This window comes from Antechinus flavipes, chromosome 1, assembly GCF_016432865.1.
Source record: "Antechinus flavipes isolate AdamAnt ecotype Samford, QLD, Australia chromosome 1, AdamAnt_v2, whole genome shotgun sequence".
Classification (NCBI taxonomy): Eukaryota; Metazoa; Chordata; class Mammalia; order Dasyuromorphia; family Dasyuridae; genus Antechinus; species Antechinus flavipes.
In genome coordinates, this window is record NC_067398.1 from 522,693,663 (window position 1) to 522,720,127 (window position 26,465).

At 31.5% G+C, this 26,465-nt stretch overlaps 1 protein-coding gene across 1 annotated transcript in view; it reads left to right on the forward strand.

Moving 5' to 3' along the window:
• The window catches only part of LOC127547096 (coiled-coil domain-containing protein 102A-like), a 284,787-nt gene extending 262,845 nt beyond the window's left edge, over nucleotides 1-21,942 (forward strand). Inside the window, exon 4 of the mRNA XM_051973934.1 lies at nucleotides 21,816-21,942. Within this exon, the coding sequence (XP_051829894.1) occupies nucleotides 21,816-21,942 (127 nt within the window). The remainder of the gene's footprint in view (nucleotides 1-21,815) is intronic.
• Nucleotides 21,943-26,465: the final 4,523 nt, after the last annotated feature.

Consider the following 26,465-nt stretch of genomic DNA (forward strand, 5'->3'; position numbering starts at 1 on the left):
GACAAAGAGACCTAACTGAGTTTCAATGGATAAATGATGGACAGAAACAGCTACACGCAAAGAAGGAAAACTGGGAAACGAATGTGAACTATTTGCATTTTTGATTTTCTTCCTGAGTTATTTTTACCTTCTGAATCCAATTCTCCCTGTGCAACAGGAGAACTGTTTGGTTCAGCGAATATGTATTATATCTAGGATATACTGCAACATATTTAACATATATAGGACTGCTTGCCATTTTGGGGGGGGTGGAGGGAGGGAGGGGAAAAAACGAAACATAAGCGAGTGCAAGGCATAATGTTGTAAAAAATTACCCTGGCATGGATTCTGTAATACAAAGTTATCATTAAATAAAATAAAATTTAAAAAATAATAATGATTCTGTTGTGTTTATATGATAAATATGCCAAATATTTTACCATTAAGGAGGAAGGATGTAAGGGGAAAGATAATATAACACATATTATGTGGCATTCACTGCTAAATGCATTTTTTTCAAGAATTATATCATTTGATATGACATGTGTATTAGACAGATGAACTTTAAATCCATTAATTTTTAACTTACCAAAGATTCTGAACTAATAAAATACAAAATAAATTCAATTTTGCTATATTTTTAAATAAAAAGTACTATTATCTATTACAAAATATATGTGTGTTATGGCTGGATAAATAAATATAGACGGTTCTAGATTCTATTGGAGAATAAGCAAATATAGTTCTTAAATCATACTGCATTATGAAAGTAGCAATCTAAAATTGAAAGAGGTCACTGAGGCCATCTAATGAAATTCCTCCACTTAATATTTTAGAAAACTGAAACCCTAGGAATTTTACTGATTTACTCAAGGTCACAACAATATAAGTCCCAATGAGGAAATTTGAAATCAAGTCATCTAGACTCAGAGCTTATGTTCTGCCCCTTGAAATATACTGTTCATTTTTAAAAGGCATTTATATTTAAGTCTGTTCTATTAATATTTCTATTTCTAGCTAATTTCAGACTACACACATGCATACATATATATTCATAGAGGAAGAAATATATGTGAAGAGAAAATATATATATATAATATACTAATATATATTTATAGAAGACATTATCTTCCAGAATTCACAAACTAATTTAAACCCAGAAAGAATAATATGTGGACACTTCAAAGGCATAGATTCAGGCATGGTTAAGGGGGGGGAAAGCAAACAAACAAACAAACAAACAAACAAAAAACTTTCTATTAATTAGAGCTGAGTTAAATTTACTATTTTAGGGAAAAGTGGGTTCCTCTTCAGTAGAGATTGAATGACCATGTTTTTTGTATGTTGTAGAAGATATTCTGTCACTTATATTATGAAATAGTTTGTAGCTGAGGCTCCTTCCAGCTCCGAAATTCAGTTAATACAATCACAAATACAGGAATATAATTCAAATGATAGCACAGGTTTCTGTACATATAATTGTCCATAGAAGTTTACTAGTGGCATTAGTTAACAAAAGTATTGAGATACATGTTTAGATAAGAAATCAAGCATATGCCACTTTATAACTGGACACAATGGGATATCTCTTCAATAGCTTTCTTAATATCCTTTCTATGCTTGGTTTTGGGGAAACAAAGTATTTTGCCTGCTAAGCCATGCTTTTCCATGCTAATTTTTTTTGACAGTATTTGGTTTTAATGTTTATTTAGCAACATTTTTTTATTTATGCACAACTTCTTAGCCTTTTATTTTCCAAGTCAATTTTTAATTCATTCTTACAAGCCCACACATACTCTAATCATTGCATTTAGACTTAGAAAGATTCCTTAAAGATAATTATATATATGAGGTAAGTAAGACCCAGAGGCATTGGAGATTTATCCCAGTTAATACACTTAGTTCCAGCAAAGGCCTGCTTCAAAGTCCATCCTTATGAAGAGGGACAGAAATAATTAATCAATTGGAGAGATTTCAGGAAAAGCTGAATGTCAGGGGCTGTATATACTTATGCTTAAGTAATCCCATATATACATAAAATAGCAAATATAACTGATTAAAATAAAAATATTTAAGTTTATCCAGGATTGAAACAGTCTTCAGGATCTATATCATTCTAGTCACCCTCTTTGATTATACTCCTAGTTAGATATTAGATATACTCCTAATTCTTCATTTTCTTTCTTAACACTGATGCCTACAATCTTGGTTCCAAAGAACAAGTGCTAAGAAAGTGATTTCCTTCTTTTACGGGGTCGGGTACAAGTGGCTACAAATGAGGGATGTTGCAGATCTGATGTGACAGTCATTTTCTTTTTAGTTTTGCTCAAACCTTTTTTATTTTTATGAAAAACTGTTCAACGATGGTGGCCAAACTGTTATGTAAAAAAAGGTATGAATAAAACTTTAAAATTATATATCATCACCAGAACATAATGCATACTTCATATTTGTACTGACAGGTAAAGAATATGGTAGTACTTTATAGCCAGCTTAAACCAGCTCACAAAAGCTGATTGTTAAATTTCCACTATGAACATTTACAAACATTACAGATCTGCTAATAATGTACTATTACATTCCCAGATATTCTCCTCTTTGTTGAAAAAGGTAGGAGGTGTTTCACTGTTCTCCAGAGTTATTGTTTTTTTTCCAGTTTCTTTTAATTTTGTTCACTTGTATTTTCCATTGTTTTGTCACATTGTTGAGTTGTTTTGAACTTGCAGCCGATAATAATTCCTAGATCTTGTCTTCAAGATTTGTTGTCCAACATTCCACCACAAGCCTGTATTTGTGCAGTTATTTGAAACTGAAAATGGAATGTTTCATTTATCTATACCAAATTTTATCTTATTTAAGGAGTATCTTATAAATTGTCTTATTTAATTTGTATCCAACAGAATATTCTTGGACCTTAATGCTGTTTAAAGTATCTAATATCCCTGTAAGCTCTGTGTTCTCTGAAGTTATAAATATTTTATATAATTTTATCCATTTTTAATATATTAAATAAAATTACATCAATCTCAGATTCCTTAACTATTTTTTTTCTTATGAGTGACATAGATAACATACTTCTTATCCTTTATGATTGGAAATTTTGCCAGTTCTCAATATTTCTAATTTTTATCTTTAATCTTACTTTTCTCCATCTTGATGAAAAGGATTTCATGAGATAATTTTTCAATTACTTTATTGAGCTATTTCTTGTTTATTAAACTAGAGAATTTCCTTAATTTACCAATCTGTAATTGTTCATGTAAAGAAATATGTTTTAATATTGTTAAGGCTTTTTAATTTTCAAAACATATTCATAGATAAATTTTAACACTAACCTTTGCAAAACTTTGTGTTTAAGTTTCCCTCCTTCCTCCATCCCCTCCCCTAGATGACAAGTAATCCAACATATGTTAAACATGGCAAAAATATAAGTTAAATACAATATATGCATATGTATTTATACAATTACTTGCTACATAAGAAAAATGAAATCAACAAGAAAAAAGTGAGAAAAAAATAAAATGCTAACAATGACAAAAAGAGTGAAAATGCTATGTTGTGAACCACACTCAATTCCCATAGTTCTCTTGCTGGGTGCAGATTGTTTTCTTCATTACAAGATCATTGGAACTGGCCTGGATCATCTCATTATAAAAGAAAAACAAAACAAAACAAACAAATGAAAAAAAAAAAACTCCACAGAACAGAACCTCAGGAAAAATAAAGTTGAACAAAAGTTTGTTTCAATTTGCATTCAGACAACATCAGTTCTTTCTCTGAGTATGGGTAGTAGTTTTCATCATAACTCCTTCAAAGCTATCTTGGATCATTGTATTACTAAGAATACTTATGTCATTCACAGCTGATTATCTTACAATGCTGCTGGTATGCAACTTTTCTACAGGATAATACACTATGACCAAGCAAAATTTATACCAGAAATGGAGGGCTTCTTCAATATCAGGAAAATTATTACCATAATCAACTATAGTAATAACAAAACCCACAGATACCATGTGATAATCTCAGTAGATGCAAAAAAAAGCTTTTGATAAAATACAGCATCGATTCCTATTAAAAACATTAGAAAGCAAAAGAATGAAGGGAATTTTCCTTAAAATAATAAATGGTACCATCTTAAAACCAACAGCAAGCATTATTTGTAATGAAGAAAAGTTGGACACATTCCCTACAAAATCAAGGTGAAAAATGGATGTCCATTATCACCACTATTATTCAGTACTGTACTAGAAATGTTGTTCAAATTAAAGGAATTAGAATACACAATAAAGAGATATTTTTTTTTTTTACCCTTTGTGGATGATATGATGATAAACTTACAGAATCCTAAAAAAGTTATCCAAAAACCAACTTGAAATAATGAACAGCTTTAGAAAAGTTGCAGGATATAAAATAAACCCACATCAATCATCAGCATTTCCAAATACTACTTGACAAAACTCATCAGCAAGAGATAAAAAGAGAAATTCAATTTAAAATAACTGCAGAAAATATAAAATATTTGATAGTCCACCTGCCAAGACAAACTCAAGAACTATGTGAGGACAGTTACAAAGCATGTTTTATACAAATAAATTGCTATATAAATAATTGAGAAAATACCAACTGCCCATGGGTAGGCTGAGCTAATATAATAAAAATGATAATTCCACTTAAATTGGTCTATTCAGTGCCATGCCAATTAAACTACCATAAATAATTTCATAGAGCTAGAAAAAATAATAGCAAAATTCATCTAGAAGAAAAAATGTCAAGAATATTGATAATCAATGAAAAAATTCTAAGGATGGTGACCTAGCAATATCAGACTTAACCAGGCATAAAGAATGATACCATAAAAATAAATTAGGAGAGCAAGGGATAATGTCAGATTTTTGGAAAAGGGAGGAATTTATGATCAAAGAACTAAAAAAAAATTGTAAAAGGCAAAATGGACAACCCTGACTACCTTAATTTAAAAAAAAAAAGATTTTGCACACACACACACAAAAAAAAACAAAAACAAACAAACAAACAAACAAACAAAACACACACAAACAATATTAAAAGGGAGGTACAAAGCTGGGGAAAAAATTTGTAGTCAATGTTTCTGATAAACATCTCATTTCTAAAATATACATCTCATATCTAAAATATATAATTTATAAGAATACAAGTCATTCCTCAAAGTGATAATTGGTCAAAGGATATGAACCAATAATTTTCACATAATAAAATTGCAGCTCTCTAATGTCATATCAAAAAAGTGTTCTAAATGTACTGAATAGAGAAATACTAATCTGAGGTGACACCTTACACATCTCAGATTGGCTAAGATGACAGAAAAAAGATAATGATAAATATTGGAGGGGGATGTGGGAAATCTGGGACATTAATGCATTATTGGTGGAACTGGAAAATGATCCACCATTCTGGAGAGCACTTTGCATCTATGCCCAATGGACTATAAAATTGTGCATTCTCTATGAACCAGTAATACCACTGCTATATCTGTATCCCAAAGAAATCATAAAGAAGGAAAAAGGACTCTCATGTGCAAAAATGTTTATAACAGATCTTTTTGTAGTAGTAAAGAATTGGAAAATGAATAATTGCCCATCAATATAGAAATGGCTATGTGAAGGTAATGGAATATCATTGTTGTATAAAAAAATGAAAAAAAGACGATTTTAGAAAGGCCTGAAAAAATTTATATGAACTGAAACTGAGCAAAACAAGAAGAACCAGAAATATATTGTACATAGTAACAGCAAGATTATGCAATGATCAACTATAAAAAAAATTGGATTTTCTCATGCTTCAGGGATCCAAAGCAATTTCAATAAACTATGGACAGAAAATGCCATCTGGATCCAGAAAAAGAACTATGGAGATTGGATGTAAATCAATATGTGCTATGTTCACTTATTTTTTCTCTTGTGGTTTTTCCCTATTGTTCTGATTTTCCCTCTCAACATGATTCATAAAGAAATTTTTATTTAAAATTTTATTTACTAAAATGAATAAATATAGAATTAAATAAAATTAAAAAATAAAAATTTACTTGAAAAGTTAATATACATGTATAATCAGAAAAAAGAATAAAACATTAAAAAAATAATGCTGCTATTACTTTGTTCATGATACATTTCACTTTGCATTAGCTCATGGAAGTATTTCCACTTATTCTTGAAAGTATCTTGCTAATCATTTGTTATACCACAATCATATAACACAATTTTTTTCAACCATTCCCCAAATGATTGGCATTCCCTTAACTTCAAATTCTTTGCCATCAAATTTTATAGCATTTTGGACATACTTCCAAATTACCTTACAGACTGGTTGAATTGGTTCAGAACTCTACAAACAGAGCATTAATGTCTCATTTTTTAAAAAAAATTTTCTTTCCTATTATCCAATCTAAATGTAGTTGTACTTCAAAATTGTTTTAATTTGCATTTACCCAATCAGAAATTAGTTATAACATTATTTTTTTCCTACATGACTATAGTTAGAATTAATTACTTCATCTGAAAACAGTTCATATCTTTAGATCATTTAATAATTGGGAAATGGTTCTTATTTTTATAAAATGATTTAGCTCTACATATTTTTGAGGGTCAGAATTTTTTTTTCTGTTGTTGGCTTATTTTTCTAGTTTGTTATTTGATTTTTAATGCTTTATAAAGTAAGGATCTACTTTAAAGGTGGAGAGTGCAATGTTCCAAGCTTCAGGAGTTTTGCGTATCTGTTTTCAAATATACTGTTAGGGACTTCTAAGTTTTCAGTTCTTTAAATGTGGTTTGATCTAATAACAGTTGCGTTTACTATTCTCCTGGTCTGTGAGAAATCAAAAACATGCTTTCTTGCCTTGAAACTGTGAAGATGGTCTCCTTTTCATTGTGGATGTAAGCTTTGTTCTGTTAATGGTCCTCTCAAACCTAATATTGCTCCCCAGGAGGGTGATCTGAATCAAAATCTGAACAAAGTAACAGAGTCCTGCCAGAGAGGCATTTCTTTTCACTTTTCATCCACCAAGGACGCAGTTGAGTTCCAGATAACTAATCAAGGGAAAAAAAAAAAAAAAAAAAAAACCTCTGACTTCCAAATGAAAATACCTTTACTTTAATGCAAATGCAGAATATTGCTACCAGGAGTACTTTTTAAAATAAAAATTTATAATATTACTCATTCATATTTTATAAACATTTAAAAACCCTATTATCATTATCAATGAACAATATCAAAATAATGTTCAATTTAAAAAATAAAGTATTGGGTTGCTAGCAATTTCATATATAATATATACCATTTTCATCAATTAACACTATCTGCATGATAATTGGCTAAAATTAATTTGTGTCTTTACTAATCTGTTGGAGATATCGGCATCAAACTGTCAACTCTTTCCACTTCCTTGTTTCATGAGGGCCCGTTAGCTCTGATAATTGAGATTTTACAACTAAAAGCCAGGACCATTATAGAAATGGTCTTTGTATTTCTGTTAGAAAGGGTTTTATATTGCAAGATAAATTAAATTGCTTTTAAATATGCAGTTTATGTTTATTCCAAGCCAACATTCCAGTATGTTGGCTTAATCATTTTTATTCATGGTTTTGAGTTGATTGTTTTTTCTTTTAATTCTCTAATTTTCTGATTCTCTTGAGATATAATATACCAATATACTGTATACCAAGACAAGGATGAAATGGGTTCATGATCTATTCATAAAGAATGATATTATAAACAATTTAGAAGAAGAACATATGATAGTTTACTTCTCATATCTGTGGAGGAGAAATGAATTTGTGACCAAAGAAACACTGGAAATCATTATTGATCACAAAATAGATAATTCTCATTATATTAAGTTAAAAAGGTTTTGTACAAACAAAAAAATTGTACAAAAATGCAGACAAGATTAGAAAGGAAGCAATAAATTGGGAAAACATTTTTTTTTCTATTTCCTGATAAAGGAAATTTCTAAATTTCTAAATTATCAAATTTATAAGAATTCAAGTCATTCACCAATTGACAAATGGTCAAAGGATATAAACAGACAATTTTCAGATATAGAAATTGAAACTATCTCTAGTCATAATAAAAGGTGCTCTAAATCACTATTGCTCAGGAAAATGCAAATTAACACAACTCTGAGATACCACTAAAAACTCTGAGATTGGCTAAGATGACAGGGAAAGATAATGACGAATGTTGGAGGGGAAGTGGGAAAACTGGGACCCAAGACATTGTTTGTGAAATTGTAAATGGATCCAAACATTCTGGAAAGCTGTTAGGAACTGTGATCAAAAAGCTATCTAACCATACATGCCCTTTAATCCAGCAGTGTTACTACTGGGCTTATTCCCAAAGAGATGATAAAGGAGGAAAGAGACCCATATATGGAAAAAATGTTTATGGCAGCTCTTTTTGTAGTGGCAAGAAACTGGAAACTGAATTGATGCCCATGAATTGAAGAATGTCTGAATAAGTTATGGTATATGAATGTTAAGGAATATTATTGTTCTGTAAGAAATTACCAGCAGGCTGTTTTCAGAGCTATCTGCAGAGATTTACACGGATTGAGGCTAAGCCAAATGGTCAGAACTAGTAGATCATTATACACAGCAACAACAAGATTATACAATGATCAATTCTGACAAATACGATTCTCTTCACAATGAGATGATTTAAATAAGTTTCAAATTTTTAGTGATGAAGAGAGCCATTTACAACTAGAGAGAGGACTGTGGGAATTGAGTGTTTCACTCATTTTCACTCTTTTTGTTGTTGTTTGCTTGCATTTTATTTTGCTTCTTTTTTTCTGGTTTGATTTGCTTTTCCTTGTGTGGCAAGATATTGAAAAAATATGTATGCATATATTGGATTTAACATATTTCTACTATGTTCAACATATATTGGACTACTTACCATCTAGAGGAGGGTGTGAGAGAAGGGGGTGAATTGGAACACAAGGTTTTTCAAGGGCTAATATTGAAGAATTGTTCACATACATTTTGAGAAATGAAAGAGAGAGAGAGAGAGAGAGATCTCTAAGATACTTTTCTGTGAATTGGCTAGTCAATCAAAGATGACCCTATATTAGGTTTGGAGTATAAATACAGTTGGTAATCTGATAATCCATTATCATATTGGAAGGCATATAATTAGCTATTTTTTTCACATTTAAGGTGAGTATGGCCATATCTATTCTGCAATTTTTTCAAGAAAGTTTAGAGAGATCTGACCAACATCATCAAAAAAGAAATAAATCTGGCTTCATTGTTCAGTGGGAAAAAGGGTAGAAACTTTGGGATTGAAATAATCCATTAGGAGAATAAAGTGTAGGAAGTTTGGGACTGAGATAATCCATTATGAGAACAAAAAAAGATGTAAAATGTGAAGAGCCTCTGATTAGACAATTACTTTCATTCAGTTTCCATGCAATTCTAAGATTTATTTCCAATAGTTCTATTTATGAAATATGTATAGCAGTCCTTCATTCTGATTATTGATTTCCTAATAACAATTTGAAGTATTGATCTAAAAGGGATATTTGTAACTTGGAAGCTAACAGTAGTCGTCTCACTCAGCCCAGAATAAGTACAAATTCAATATGTTTCCTGGAATAGAGATTGTCATTAAATAGTGACATTAAGTAGCCTAGCTTTCTCTAAGTGCCCTATACTTGCATTGAGATAAATATTCAATTTAAATAAAAAACTTCCCTTGGTTACTGTTGTATGTCAAGAAGGATTATCTCTCTTTCTCATAATTCTATGTACACATAGATATATGTGTGTATATGCATTTATGTGCATATTTCAATACTATTCTGTTACTATATGTTTATTAAATGCATAATACTAATTTTACACAGGTATATCCACAAATAGAGATATGTATATTCTTGTAATAAATAGATATGGATATTGGTCTGTTAAAAAAAAAAGAGAGAGAGAGAAACATTAAAAAAAAATGAGGGAGACACAGAATCAAGTAAGAAAAAGAAAAAAGATTTAATTGATCAGAGATTGTTAAGATGCTTTCTTGCCTTCATGTAGAATTGGTGTCTGGGGTCCAAAACTGACACAGTGCTTTTCAGTGACCCACCTCCTTGTATATCTCTCAAAGAAATCTGATAATGTCTGGTGATCTTCCCAACAATCCTGCAACTTAAATGCTATTATTCCCATTTTATAAATAAGAAAACTGAGGCTAACAGAACTCATCACTTGCTAAAAGTCACATACTTATTCAGTGTCTAGAAACATATTTGTACTCACTTTTGTATAATTCCAACATTCTATTCACTATAGTATCTAATTACCCCCAAGATTAAATGAAAAGTTAAACTATTCTTAAAAGTTAATTGATATAGACAGTTAAAGTTGATATAGCAAATTTTGAAAGTAATATATATGTGCATCTATGTTTATATACATGCATTTAAATTTTAAAATATTATATACAAAGCTTCAGGTATGGAGCCAAGATGGCAGAGTAAAGACAGCTCAAGTTCTTCAATTTTCCCTAGAAAATTATATGAAACCAAGCCAATGAAAAAAGTCTGATGGAGTGAAACTACTCTCCAACTCAAAATAGACTGAAAAAACTTCAAGTAAGTTCAGTCTCACTGAGGTGAAAAGAGTGTTCAACACCGCTCATGTAGACTCTGGAAAAGCCCATGAGGGCTTTAATCACAACAGATGAGCAACTAAAATTCTAATTTCTGGCTCAGTAGAGAAGTAAATCAGTGGGGCAGCTTCCAGTCCCAGGTCAAAAGGAAAACTCTGGGAAAATAGGCTGTTTCCTGAACAGAGCAAGCAAAGATATTACCCAGTACAAACACAAGTGGCTCCTGTACTCAGATTTAGCCAAGATTTAGAGCTGTACTGAAAGCTTGGGACAGCACCATCTTTACCCAGGAGCAGAACTACATCTTAAAAGTAAAATTAGGAAATACCAAAAGAAAAGGGGGAAGATGATCAAGAAACAGCAAAGAACCTTAATCATAGAAAGCTACTATGATCACAGGACAGCCACAAACACAAACACAGATGAGGACACAATGTACACAGAAGAAGAGTGAGATAAATCATTTCAAACCCAAAAAAAGTTTCTTGGAAATCCTCACATAAGAATTCAAAAAACAAAAAAGAGAGATAGAAGAAAATATGAGAAAAGAAATCAGATACACATGAGAGAATCAGCAGTTTGAAAATGAAAGGAAAAAATGAAGAAATCACCTAGTTAAACAGTAGAATAAACTAGGAACGTTAATAGAATCCTTGAAAACCTAAATTGAATGGGGACAGAAAGAAATACATATTTTCTCAGCAGTACATGGTACTTACACAGAAATTGACCATGCATTAGGAAATAAAAACCTCACATTCAAATGCAAAAAGGCAGAAATAGTACATTTTTCCTTATCAGAGCACAATGAAGTAAATAATTACATTCAAAAAAATTGCCAGGAAAAGACAGACAAAAATTCAATTAGAAATCAAACAATATGATTCTGAACAATAAATGTGTTAAAAGAATAACTTGGATGAAATTATGGATTTTTTTTTCCCAGGAAAAAAAATCCATAATTTCATCCAAGAAAATGGTAATAATGAAAGAACATTCCAAAATCTATGGAATGCTACCAAAGCACTTCTTAGGGGAAATTTTATATCATAAATAGCTATATAAATAAAACAGAGAAAGAGGCATATAACTAAATAAACTAGAAAAATAACAAATAAAAAATTTCCAATTAAATACCAAATTAGAAATTTTGAAACTCAATGGAGTGATTAATAAATTTACAAAAGTAAAAAACAACTATTGAACTAATGAACAAAACAAAGAGTTTGTTTTATGAAAAAACTAGCAAAATAGATAAACCATTGTTCAATTTGATGACAAAAAAGAAAGAAAAAAATTACCAATATTAAAAATGAAATGGGTAAAATTACCACCACCAATGGAAAAAAAATTAAAACAATAAGTAAGAGCTATTTTGTCCAATTCTATAGAAGCATGTCTGGCTATCTATATGAAATAGATGAATATTTATTAAAATATTAATTGCCCAAATTCACAGAATAGGAAATAAATTACTTAAATAGTCCCATTATAGAACAAGAAATTTAACAAGTCATTAATGGACTCCATAAGAAAAAATCTCCAGGGCCAGAGAGATTCACAACAGAATTTTAACAAACATTTAAAGAACAATTAATTCCAGTACTATAAAAATTACTTGAAAAAAAGGTAAAGAAGGAATACTTTCTATGACACAAATGTAGCAATAATACCTAAACCAGCAAGAGCCAAAATAAAGAAAGAAAATCACAAGTTTCCCTAATGAATATTGATGTGACAATTTTAAATGCAATGATAGTAAAGAGATTACAGCAATTTATCTTCAGGATAATATACTATGACCAAGGAGGATTTATACCAGGAATTCAGGACTGGTTTGAAATCAGAAAACCAGATCAGAAATCAGAAAAACCATTACCCAAATCAATCCCATCAATAACAAAACTACAAAAATCACTTGATAATCTCAATAGATGCAAAAAAAAAAAAAAAAAAAAAAGCTTTTAACCAAATATAGCATCCATTCTTATTAAAAACCATGAGAGAGCTTAAGGATAAAGGGAGCTTTCCTTAAAAATAATAAGCAGTATATATTTACAACCTCTAGCAAACATTACTTTTAATAGAAAGAAACTGGATGCATTCCCAAAAAGATCACGAGTAAAACAAAGATTCCCATTATCACCACTACTATTCAACATTGTATTAGAAATGTTGATTTTAGCTATAAAAAAATAAAAAGAAATTAAAGGAATTAGAATAGAGAATAAGAAAATAAAACTATCATTCTTGGCAGATGGCATGATAATATATTTAAGAGTATATATATAAAATTTATATGTGATATATATATATATGTATGTATACACATATATATTCATAGAAAAACTTCCTGGAAACAATTCACAATTTTAGCAAAGTTGCACGATATAAAATAAATATACACCAATCATCAGCATGTCTATATATTGCTGACAAATGCCATCAGCAAGAAATAGAAAGAAAAATGCCATTTAAAATTACTGTAGATAAAATACTTTATTTTGTACCTGCCTGCCAAGCAAACCCAAGAACTATATGAACACAGTTACAAAACACTTCTCAAATAAATAAAATGCAATCAAAATAATTGGAAAAAAATATCAGTTGTTCATAGCTAGACTGAAATGATATAATAAAATGACAATTCTGTCTTAATTGGTCTATTTGTTCATTGCCATACCAATGGAATTGTCAAAACTCTACAGAAATAGAAAAAATAATAACACAATTCATTTGGAAGAACAAAAGGCATGGATATCAAGGGAATTAATGTGAAAAAATGCAAAGGATGGTGGCTTAGCTGTACCAAACCTAAAACTGTATTATAAAGCAGTAGTAAACAAAACTATTTGGTACTATAAAATGATGGATCAGTGGAATCGATTAGATACACACAACACAATAATCAAAATAATCAAGGCCTATGGCAATCTAGTATTTGATAAACTGCCAAACTCCAGCTTCTGGAATAAGAACTCACTATTTGGCAAAAATTGTTTGGCAAATTGCAAAATAACATCAGAAACTCAGCATAGACCTACACCTCAGACTTCATAAAAAATAAAGTCAAAATGAATACATGATTTGGACAAAAATCATGATGTCATAGACAAATTAGGAAAACAAGGGATAATTTACCTATTATATCTTTGGTGAAGGGAGGATTTTATGATCAAATGATCAAACATTAATGTTTGTAGCAGCTTTTTCATGGTATTAAAGAATTGGAAAAGCAATGGGTGCCCATTAATTGGGGAATGACTGAATAAGCTGTGGTACATGAAGGTAATGGAATATTATTGTTCTATAAAAAAATGATGAACAAGCTGGTTATATAGAAAGGCCTGAAAAGGCCTTTGCATGAACTGATCCTAAGCAAAAGAAGCAGAACTAGGAATACATTGTATTCAATAATAGTAAGACTGTGAGATGATCAGCTATTAAAGACTTTGTTCTTCTCAGTAGTTCAGTAATTCAAAGCAATGCCAATAATCTTTTTTTTTTATTTTTTTTTAAATTTTTTATTTAATAATTACATTATATTGACACTCATTTCTGTTCCGATTTTTTTCCCCCTCCCTCCCTCCACCCCCTCCCCTAGATGGCAAGCAGTCCTTTATATGTTGGATATGTTGCAGTATATCCTAGATACAATATATGTTTGCAGAACCGAACAGTTCTCTTGTTGCGTAGGGAGAATTGGATTCAGAAGGTATAAATAATCCGGGAAGAAAAACAAAAATGCAGATAATTTACATTCGTTTCCCAGTGTTCTTTCTTTGGGTGTAGCTGCTTTTGTCCGTCATTTATCAATTGAAACTCAGGTCTCTTTGTCAAAGAAATCCACTTCCATCAAAATATGTCCTCATACAATATCGTTGTCGAAGTGTATAATGATCTCCTGGTTCTGCTCATTTCACTTAGCATCAGTTCATGTAAGTCTCGCCAGTCCTCTCTATATTCATCCTGCTGGTCATTTCTTACAGAACAATAATATTCCATAACATTCATATACCACAATTTACCCAGCCATTCTCCAATTGATGGGCATCCATTCATTTTCCAGTTTCTAGCCACTACAAACAGGGCTGCTACAAACATTTTGGCACATACAGGTCCCTTTCCCTTCTTTAGTATTTCTTTGGGATATAAGCCCAATAGAAACACTGCTGGATCAAAGGGTATGCACAATTTGATAATTTTTGGGCATAATTCCAGATTGCTCTCCAGAATGGTTGGATTTGTTCACAACTCCACCAACAATGCATTAGTGTCCCAGTTTTCCCGCATACCCTCCAACATTCATCATTATTTTTTCCTGTCATCTTAGCCAATCTGACAGGTGTGTAGTGGTATCTCAGAGTTGTCTTAATTTGCATTTCTCTGATCAATAATGATTTGGAACACTCTTTCATATGAGTGGTAATAGTTTCAATCTCAACCTCTGAAAATTGTCTGTTCATATCCTTTGACCATTTATCAATTGGAGAATGGCTTGATTTCTTATAAATTTGAGTCAGTTCTCTATATATTTTGGAAATGAGGCCTTTATCAGAACCTTTAACTGTGAAAATGTTTTCCCAGTTTGTTGCTTCCCTTCTAATCTTGTTTGCATTAGTTTTATTTGTACAAAAGCTTTTTAATTTGATGTAATCGAAATTTTCTATTCTGTGATCAGTAATGGTCTCTAGTTCATCTTTGGTCACAAATTTCTTTCTCCTCCACAAGTCTGAGAGATAAACTATTCTATGCTCCTCTAATTTATTTATAGTCTCGTTCTTTATGCCTAGGTCATAGACCCATTTTGATCTTATCGTGGTATATGGTGTTAAGTGTGGGTCCATGCCTAATTTCTGCCATACTAATTTCCAATTATCCCAGCAGTTTTTATCAAATAATGAATTCTTTTCCCAGACGTTAGGGGCTTTGGGTTTGTCAAACACTAGATTGCTATAATTGACTATTCTGTCTTGTGAGCCTAGCCTTTTCCACTGATCCACTAATCTATTTCTTAGCCAATACCAAATGGTTTTGGTGACTGCTGCTTTATAATATAATTTTAGATCAGGTACAGCTAGGCCACCTTCATTTGATTTTTTTTTTCATTAATTCCCTTGAGATTCTCGACTTTTTATTGTTCCATATGAATTTTGTTGTTATTTTTTCTAGATCAATAAAATATTTTCTTGGAAGTCTGATTGGTATAGCACTAAATAAATAGATTAGTTTAGGGAGTATTGTCATCTTTATTATGTTCGCTCGGCCGATCCAAGAGCACTTAATATTTTTCCAATTATTTAAGTCTGACTTTATTTGTGTGGAGACTTTTTTATAATTTTGCTCATATAATTCCTGACTTTCCTTTGGTAGATAGATTCCCAAATATTTTATGGTATCAGCAGTTATTCTGAATGGAATTTCTCTTTGTATCTCTTGCTGTTGGGTTTTGTTGGTGATGTATAAAAATGCTGAGGATTTATGGGGATTTATTTTGTAGCCAGCTACTTTGCTAAAATTATGAATTATTTCCAATAGCTTTTTGGTAGAATCTCTGGGGTTCTCTAGGTATACCATCATATCATCTGCAAAGAGTGATAGTTTGGTTTCCTCATTGCCTACTCTAATTCCTTTTATATCTTTCTCGACTCTTATTGCCGAGGCTAGTGTTTCTAATACAATATTAAATAATAATGGTGATAGTGGGCAACCTTGCTTCACTCCAGATCTTACTGGGAAAGGTTCCAGTTTTTCCCCATTGCATATGATGCTTACTGATGGTTTTAAATATATGCTCCTGACTATTTTAAGGAAAAGTCCATTTATTCCTATGCTCTCAAGTGTTTTTATTAGGAATGGATGTTGGATTTTATCAAATGCTTTTTCTGCATCTATTGAGATGATCTTGTGGTTTTTGTTTGTTTGGTTATTGATATAGTCAATTATGCTAATAGTTTTCCTAATATTGAACCAGCCCTGCATTCCTGGTATAAATCCTACTTGGTCATAGTGTATTATCCTGGTGACAATTTTCTGTAATCTTTTTGCTAATATTTTATTTAAGATTTTAGCATCAATATTCATTAGGGAGATTGGTCTATAATTTTCTTTCTCTGTTTTCAGCCTACCTGGTTTAGGTATCAGTACCATATCTGTGTCATAAAAGGAGTTTGGTAGGACTCCTTCAATCCCTATTTTTTCAAATAGTTTATATAACATTGGAGTTAATTGTTCTTTAAATGTTTGGTAGAATTCACATGTAAATCCATCTGGTCCTGGGGATTTTTTCTTAGGGAGTTGATTGATAGTTTGTTCTATTTCTTTTTCTGAGATGGGACTGTTTAGGATATTTACTTCTTCCTCTGTTAGTTTGGGCAAGCTGTATTTTTGGAGGTATTTTTCTATTTCATTTGAGTTGTCGAATTTATTGGCATAAAGTTGGGCAAAGTAACTTCTAATTATTGCTCTAATTTCCTCTTCGTTAGTGGTGAGTTCTCCCTTTTCATTTTTAAGACTAACAATTTGATTTTCCTCTTTCCTTTTTTTAATCAGATTTACTAAGGGTTTGTCTATTTTGTTGGTTTTTTCATAGAACCAACTCTTAGTTTTATTAATCAATTCAATAGTTTTTTTACTTTCAATTTTATTGATCTCACCTTTTACTTTTAGAATTTCAAGTTTAGTGTTTGACTGGGGGTTTTTAATTTGTTCCTTTTCTAGCATTTTTAATTGCAAACCCAATTCATTGACCTTCTCTTTCTCTATTTTATACAAATAGGCCTCTAGATATATGAAATTTCCCCTTATTACCGCTTTGGCTGCATCCCATACATTTTGGTATGATGTCTCATTATTATCGTTTTCTTGGGTGAAGTTATTAATTATGTCTATGATTTGCTGTTTCACCCAATCATTCTTTAGTATGAGATTATTTAGTTTCCAATTATTTTTTGGTCTGCTTCCCCCTGCTTTTTTGTTGAATGTAATTTTCATTGCATCGTGGTCTGAAAAGGATGCATTTATTATTTCTGCCTTACTGCATTTGAGTTTGAGGTTTTTATGTCCTAATATATGGTCAATTTTTGTATAGGTTCCATGAACTGCTGAAAAGAAAGTGTATTCCTTTCTGTCTCCATTACATTTTCTCCAGAGATCTATCATATCTAACTTTTCTAGTATTCTATTTACCTCTTTGACTTCTTTCTTATTTATTTTGTGGTTTGATTTATCTAATTCTGAGAGTGCAAGGTTAAGATCTCCCACTATTATAGTTTTACTGTCTATTTCTTCTTGCAGCTCTCTTAGTTTCTCTTTTAAGAATTTAGATGCTACCCCACTTGGTGCATATATGTTTAATATAGATAGTGCTTCATTATCCATGCTACCCTTTAGCAAGATATAGTGTCCTTCCTTATCTCTTTTAATTAGGTCAATTTTTGCTTTAGCTTGATCTGAGATCAGGATGGCTACCCCTGCTTTTTTGACTTCACCTGAAGCATAGTCGATTTTGCTCCAACCTTTTACCTTTAACCTGCATGTATCTCCCCGCTTCAGGTGTGTTTCCTGTAAACAACATATTGTAGGATTCTGGCTTTTAATCCATTCTGCTAACCGCTTCCTCTTTATGGGGGAGTTTACCCCGTTCACGTTTATGGTTAGAATGACCAATTCTGTATTACTTGCCATCTTGTTAACCCCGGTTTATGCTTTCCTCCCTTCTTTCCCCTTTCCCCCCCTTCCAAGTATTAAGCTTGTGAGCACCCCTTGCTTCTCACAGCCCTCCCTTTTTAGTGTCCCTCCCCCCGCCTTAGAGTTCCTCCCCCTATCTTACCCCTTTCCCTCCCAGTTCCCGTATTCCCTTCCGCTTAGCTTATTCCTTCCCTTTTCACTTTTCCCTTCTCACTTTTCAATGAGATGGGAGAAGTTTCACCATAGATTGAATATGTCTTAAGATTTTTCACTTAAAGCCAATTCTGAAGGCAGTAAGATACCCACTATATTCATCCCCCTCCATTCTTTCTCTCAGATATAATAGGTTTCCTATGCCTCTTCATGAGATGTACTACCCCCACTTTACCCTTTTTCTGGTACAATGTCCTTTCCACATCAATTTCTAGAACAAGGTATACATGTATTCTTTATACATCTATATAGTCAAAATATAGTTCCCAAGATTAATCTTTACCTTTTTAGATTTCTCTTGAGTTCTATATTTGTAGATCAAACTTTTTGTTAAGTTCTGGTTTTTTCATCAGAAATAGATGAAATTCGCTTACTTCGTTGAATGTCCATCTTCTTCCCTGGAAAAAGATGCTCATTCTCGCTGGGTAAGTTATTTTTGGTTGCATACCAAGTTCCTTAGCCTTTCGGAATATCATATTCCAGGCCCTTCGATCTTTTAATGTGGATGCTGCCAGATCCTGGGTGATCCTTATTGTGGCTCCTTGATACTTGAATTGGGTTTTTCTAGCCGCTTGCAATATTTTTTCTTTCATCTGAGGGTTCTGGCATTTGGCCACTATATTCCTTGGTGTTTTGATTTTAGGATCCCTTTCAGTGGGTGATCGATGAATCCTTTCAATGTTTATTTTTTCCTCTGTTCCTATGACTTCTGGGCAGTTCTCTTTGATAATTTCCTGGAAGACAGTGTCCAGGCTCTTTTTTTCATCATGTTTTTCTGGGAGTCCAATGATTCTCAGATTGTCTCTCCTGGATCTGTTTTCCAGGTCTGTTGTCTTCCCCAGAAGGTATTTCACATTTTTCTCCATTGTTTGATTTTTTTGGATTTGCTTGACTGATTCTTCTTGTCTCCTCGAGTCATTCAATTCCACTTGTTCAATTCTGATTTTCAGTGAAGTATTCTCTTCACTCACTTTTTAAAAATCTTTCTCTAATTGTCCAATTGAGTTCTTTTGTTCTGTGGAATTTTTTTCCATTTCGCCAATTTTGTTTTTTAGAGAGCTGTTTTCTGTTTCCAGTTCACTAATCCTATTTTTCAAGGATTTTACTTCTTTATCCACTCTCTCTTTAACTGACTTCTCCAGGCTCTTTTCCCATTTTTCTTCTAGCTCCCTTGTGAGAGCCTTTTTAATCACTTCTATGAGGTTCATCTGTGCTGAGGAACAGACGATCTCCTCCTTTGGGGATTCACCTGGGGACTGCCTGTTTTTAGTCTCCTCAGGATTTAGAGTCTGCTCTCTATCTGTGTAGAAGCTGTCAAGGGTTAAAGTCCTCTTCAGCTTCTTGCTCATTCTGTCTATTAATCAGAGACAAACTACCCAAGAAAAACAGAAAAAACTGGAGTCTTTCTTTGGGGGAGGGGCTGGGTGTGTTACCGAGCTTCCTCTACAGACTGCAGGTGGCAGCAGTGAGGCACTAGCAGGACTGTGTTGCGCCTGCGCTCTGAGATCCCAAAGCGTGCTGAGTCACTGAGGGGGGGAAGGGGGGGCGGCCAGGTCCTGAGAGACTCCAGCTGTTTGGGGTTGTATTCTTCAGCCCAGGTGTTTTTAGCTTCTCTGCTGGGCTGCTGACTTGCTGCAGGTTCCAAACCTGTAGCGAAGCTCTCCCCGCAGAGACAGCTGCGATCACTCCCCACCCCCTCTCCAGTCTGCTCCTGTGCCCTCACTGCCGCTGCCCGCCGCCTGCGCCCGATCTAAAACCGCCCCAGCCCTCCAGTAAAGACAGACCTTTCTTGGCGGATCTCAAGGATGGCTTCTCTTGGTAACTATTTGTGGGTTTTTTTCAGTCAAGCATTAATTCAGAGGCTTGTAATGAAGTGGATAGTGAGAGAAAGCGCGGAGCTTATGCAACTGTGAGCCTCCTCTCCGCCATCTTAACCGGAAGTCTCGCCAATAATCTTTTGACAGAAAATATGATCTACACCTAAAAAGAAATCTAAGGAGACTAAATGTAAATCAATACCTACTATATTCGCTTCTTTTTTTTCTGTTTTTTTTTTTTAATCTTTCCCATGGTTTTTCCCCTTTGTTCTGATTTTTCTCTCCCAACTTGATTCATAAAGCAATATATAGTAAAAAAAAAAAAAAAAAAATTAAAATTAAAACTTCCCTGAGATACTACTTAAAACAATATTATATACATATAAACATGTGAACATGAGTACACCCATATTTATATACATATATATGCATATAAATAGGTAAATATCTATTATTTTTCATTTGCATTCTTCAGCTTAGTTTTCTACAAGTATATATACATGTCCATGTGTGTCACTGTCACAGGTGTATATACACTTATACATACATATACACACACACTTATATATATCTTTAAATTTGGGGATCTAGCTCAATGTATTACAAATTCTTTAAAAATTTACGAATCTCAACTATGTATTCTATCTTCCTTTCTATCTATCTAACCATCTATCTATTTATCCATCTGACTGTCTCTTCATCTATCTGTTTTACTCAAATTTTCTGATTTATGAAAAGAGTGAATACATTCAGGTATCCATGACTGTTCATTTTTTTTTCATTTGTCTAAACAAAAACATTTACATTATTTTATAAAATATTCCATCTGATTGCAAAGTCCAAATATCTCCTACTAAAGAAACATTGAGAGTTGAGATAATAGTCACTGTCTTATATTTATTACTTGATTTATCAAAAACCCCAGCACCTTTTGTTGCATAAATGATTATTTTAGATTTCTATCCTATTTTATTGACCTGATCACATTTCATTTATTGCAAATAATTCCTTCCCTGTCTCATGATTAGTGAACTGTCATTGTACCATATGTGCATGTGCAGAGTAAACAACAGATTATATGAGCATATGCTAGGATTCAAATAAGATTAAAGATCAGTTAAGCTACTGCAGTCCATCTTTATTTTGCTTAAATAAAATTAAGAAGAAATATTTAAGTTTTGTCATTCAGTTGTTTCAATCATGTCTGATTCTTTCTGAAGTCATTTGCAGTTTTCTTGGCAAAAACAGTGGAGTGGTTTGCCATTTCCTTCTCCAGCTTATTTTATAGATAAGGAAAATGAATAAAACAGTTAAGTATCCAGGGTCATAGAGCTAGTGTCTAAAGCCATCTCCCTGCCTCTAGGCCTTGAAAAGCATAAATGTGGTATTTTAATAGTTCAGAATGATTCTATTTACCTGACATAGTCCTTGCTGGATTTTCTAGTCATTTTTACATTTTCTTTTTTCTTTATCTAGATTGAAGAGACAAAAATTTGTGAGTTCTGCATATGAAATCAAATTGAGTGCTAAATATACTTCTGAGGACTCCACTGAAGCAGAGAATGAAGAAAAAGAGGACCATAGTATATTGACAATAAAATAATTTTCATTTATTTGAAAAAAATAGAGATATAGTCATATGTGATAAAAAGTGATACAATGGCTACTATTTTTTTCCAAGTGTATTTGGTTTCTGTCTCCATTGACTATTCACTAACTTTTATTGTGTTTTATATATAAAAGTAGTTATAAGTTTGGGATATGTGGCTTATTTTGGGGTCACATAGTAAGGAGCAGAGACAGAGACATAAATTTAGGAATAGTATGGCACTGTTAAAATCATTTAAGTGGTTTATTTGATAGGCAAACACTAATGGTTGCAACCATTCTTTAAGTTGATAGACTTCCTCAAAACTAGTATACAATTGGTAGGAAAAATATCAAGATAGAAATTGAAAATATAGGTGATCTATTAAGTGTAGCAAGAGTGCAAATAGATTTATTCATATAGATTTAATTAAATAGATAAGAAGAATGTGTCAAAAATATACATCTATAGATTCTGATCTTTGAAGACCTTTTACTTGTAGAATTTAAAAATAAATACTTACAAGTAAGCAAGCCCATCCCCTTCATTTTACAATGAGGAAATTGATATGAAGAGAGTTCACATGATTGGGTCGCACAGATAGGAAGTAGTAGAGACCTATTCTTAGAAATAGTTGGGCACTATTAAAAGATGATTTTTATATATGAAGGCATAGATCTGAAATCCTCCTATAATGTTACAATTTGTATGAGCTTGGACAATTTGCAACTCTTCTGTGCCTCAATTTGTTCCTCAAATGACAAAATTTGATTAGCTGGCTTCTGTAGTCTATTAGGAGTCTATACATATAATTCTATGTGAAATCCAACATTCTATATGCAGTCACTTTTTCGAGAGAAAGAGCACTCCCCTCATTTCAGGTAAAAATTTTTGTAGACTTTCAGAAGTTTGTATGGTTATGTCATGAAATAAACTCATAAAACATGAGTTGGAAAATATCTTAGAAATCTTGTATTCAAACTTGCTCATTTCATGGATGAGGAGAATGAGAGCTAGAGAAATGAACTACTTACCTAAAAGTCACAGTGCTGGTAAGAACAAGGATAGCTAGTTCTAAGATTCTATAAAGCTGTGCTCCTCTTCCATGAAATCTTAGCAGTGTTAATTTGCTTATGTATGTTGCCACCAAGATTTAAGTGTTCCATGTGATACATACAGAATTGTTAAGTACAACCTTGCAATTCTTCCTTTATCTATTATAGCAGATCTTCCTAAATTGTCCTTTCAGATTAGATAATGGTATATTAAACCAGTCAACATAACATAACAAGAATAACTTATGTGGGAAAATTGTCTCACTGACAGTCTGTATTTTGCAGAAAATATAATTATTTCATTATTTTTAAGATATCATGTATTTATAAAGTTATTCCTGTTTTATAATTTGGGTATTTTCCTTAAAATTTATATTGATTCAAAATATTTAATAAACTAATTCTTAAATTCACTAAAAATCATGTAAAATTTTTAGTGAATTGAAAAACAGGATTTTTATTTTGTCTATTTTAATTTCCATGTATTAGATCACTTTAAAAGTAGTGTATAACTTTAATCAAGAAAAAATATTTTTGTTATTTGAATCACTTTTTTTTTTTCTACTGAGGCAATTAAGCTTAAGTGACTTGCCCAGGATCACACAGTTAGGAACTGTCTGAGGCCAAATTTGAACTCAGGGCCTCCTGATTTCAGGGCTGGTGTTCTATACACAGCCACCTGGTTGTCCCATGTAAATCATCTTTAATTTAACTAAGTGTCCATATTTTCAGTGAAGTATTTGGAACAATTTCAACCATAATTTTGGATTGAATCAATTACCTGTGTTTTGTTTTTATACAAAAGATTATTGAGATCAACTGAAAGAAAATTATAAATGAAAGCTTCTAAAACAACTGTTGAACCTAAAAATATACTTAGAAAAACATTCAATACTGAATGTTTTTTTTTCTATTTCAAAATGCTAGGAAACTCATCAACTTTAATTATACCAAGTAGTGATTATTCTATTAAATTTAAAAAAAAATTATTTTCTAAGCAGCTACAAATAAGCTTACTTTTTAAAATACTTTATAACCTAATTTTATGTTTTTAACTATATCTAGAATTAACTAATCACTTGGGTAGAGAAGACTTTTGTAACACTTTAGATAAAGTAGCAAGAAATAAAATCATAGTTACGGAAATTTAAATAAGAAACACCTTTGGATATATTGCCCTAATCACAAAGTAGTGTTGCATTATTATTTTTTTTTTGTAATAACAGTCTCCTAAAATTCAAGCTAACTAAAATATAACTTTTATTTTTTATGTTAAAATATATGTTAAATCCAATATATGTATACATATTTATAGTTATCTTGCTGTACAAGAAAAACAAGACTAAGAAGGAAGAAAAAGAAACTGAGAAAGAAAACTAAATGCAAGCAAACAACAACAGAGAGAGTGATAATGCTACGTTGTGATCCACATTCAATTCCTATGGTCTTTTCTCTGAGTGTAGATGGCTTTCTTCATCCCTGAACAAGTGGCACTAGTTCGAATCATATCATTGTTGAAGAGAGCCACATCCATTATAATTGACTGTTATATATATGTTGTGTATAATGGTCTCCTGGTTCTGCTTATTTCACTTAATATCTGTTCAGGTAAGTCTTTCCAGGCCTTTCTGAAATCATTCTAGTGGTTGTTTCTTATAAAATAATAATATTCCATAACATTCATATACCATAATTTATTCAGCCATTCTCCAACTGATAGGCATCCACTCAGTTTTCAGTTTCTTCAATTACAAAAAAGGCTGCCACAAACATAGAATATAACTTTTAAAGGAGAAGCCTTTGAATGCTCAATTTTATTTTAACAATTATTTTAGGAGGTTTATATTATTCAGACACTATTGTCCAGAAGCAACATAATCATAGCTATATGTTTCTAAAGCAAATCAAATTTCTTGAAATCTAATGAAGTATGCAGAATATAGATTAGTGTCCTATTTCAGTATTAATATCTTTTGCATTATTTTAACATAAATTGGTCTTAAATTTTCTTCAATCAATTGATAAAAGAATGTTATTATTAAAATTCAAAATAAGGTATTTCTTGATCTTTTGCTGAAAATGCAAGTTTATTTATTGGATATGAGCAATTGCCAATTGTTAACTTTTATATTCATTTCAGGGAAAATTGTTCTGACATTTTATAAAGGAATTTTCCCCTTCCATAATTAGATTTTTGTTTCAAGGCAATTTAAAAGAAATTGTAATGTTGAGTATTTTGAAGAGTACTCTGAAGTAACAGCTTAATGAAAAATTTTATTGTTTTACCATAAATGTCATTATTATTAACCCGTTTGCAGTTTATTTCCATGTGTACCAACTTTTTAATAGATAATTCAGATCTATCTTGTATAAAACAGACACAAAAAACTCCCATGGTGCTGAGAAACCTATACTCTTTCCCAGGAAAACATAAAATATATAAATTATTTTATGATCCAATGAGAAAAATGTGAGATGAATCCATTAGATCAAAGTTACAATTTTAAAATGTCATTCTTATGTTTTTGTCAAGGAAAATATATAAATTGGTAATAAATAAATAAAATAAACAAATAAATTTGTAATTTCAGAGTTTTATTGTCTTTATGTTATTATTTCATATTTATGTATGTCTATGTATAATTAATAGAAATGTGATGTGTTAAATCTTCTGTAAATACAAATAGAGTTTTTCCATTCCAGATAAAATGACAAGATAGAAAGTGTTACCTACAAAGAAAAATCAAACATCAATTTTTTTTTCAGAATTAGAAATAACAAAGATAGTTATGCTTACAGTAACTTACAAGATACTGCTTACTTATTCATAATTCACAATTCTTTCCCCTCTGAGCAATTTTTTTAGATTTTAAAAATCTATGAGTTTCAAAATTTTAAGGAATATCTTGTTGTTCTTTACAAGGAATCAGGAGGATCATTTCTAAGAGACATTTCTTGTCATGGACTCTATTAACTCTTCTTTAATCCCCAAAGTTAAATTTGTACTTTCAAAGCTAATAACTATTTTAAACTTATAAGAATTTATTTTGTTGATAGCTACACAAAACTTTTAAATTAAGTTGTCAGTTATCTCTTATTTAATATCACCTCATAACAATCAACATTTCACTGTAAAATGCCTTATCAATCTGGATAGTTGATTATTCATAGCTTCAATGGTTAACATTAATAAAACACTTTAGGTTTAATCAACTTTCTTAGTCTCATAAATATCTTAATATAGGATCATAAGGAATTAATGTTAATAGGTAATTCAACATTAAGCAGATACTATTTGTCAACACTATTTTCCCCTATAAATTTATATGTGTGTATATATATATATATATATGATGTATGTATATGTGTATGTAATTATATGCATGTATGGGTATACATGTATATATGATTGTCATCATTATCATCATCACCCATGACATATGATAAAAAAAAAAAATTATTGAGCTGTTGCTAAATATAAAG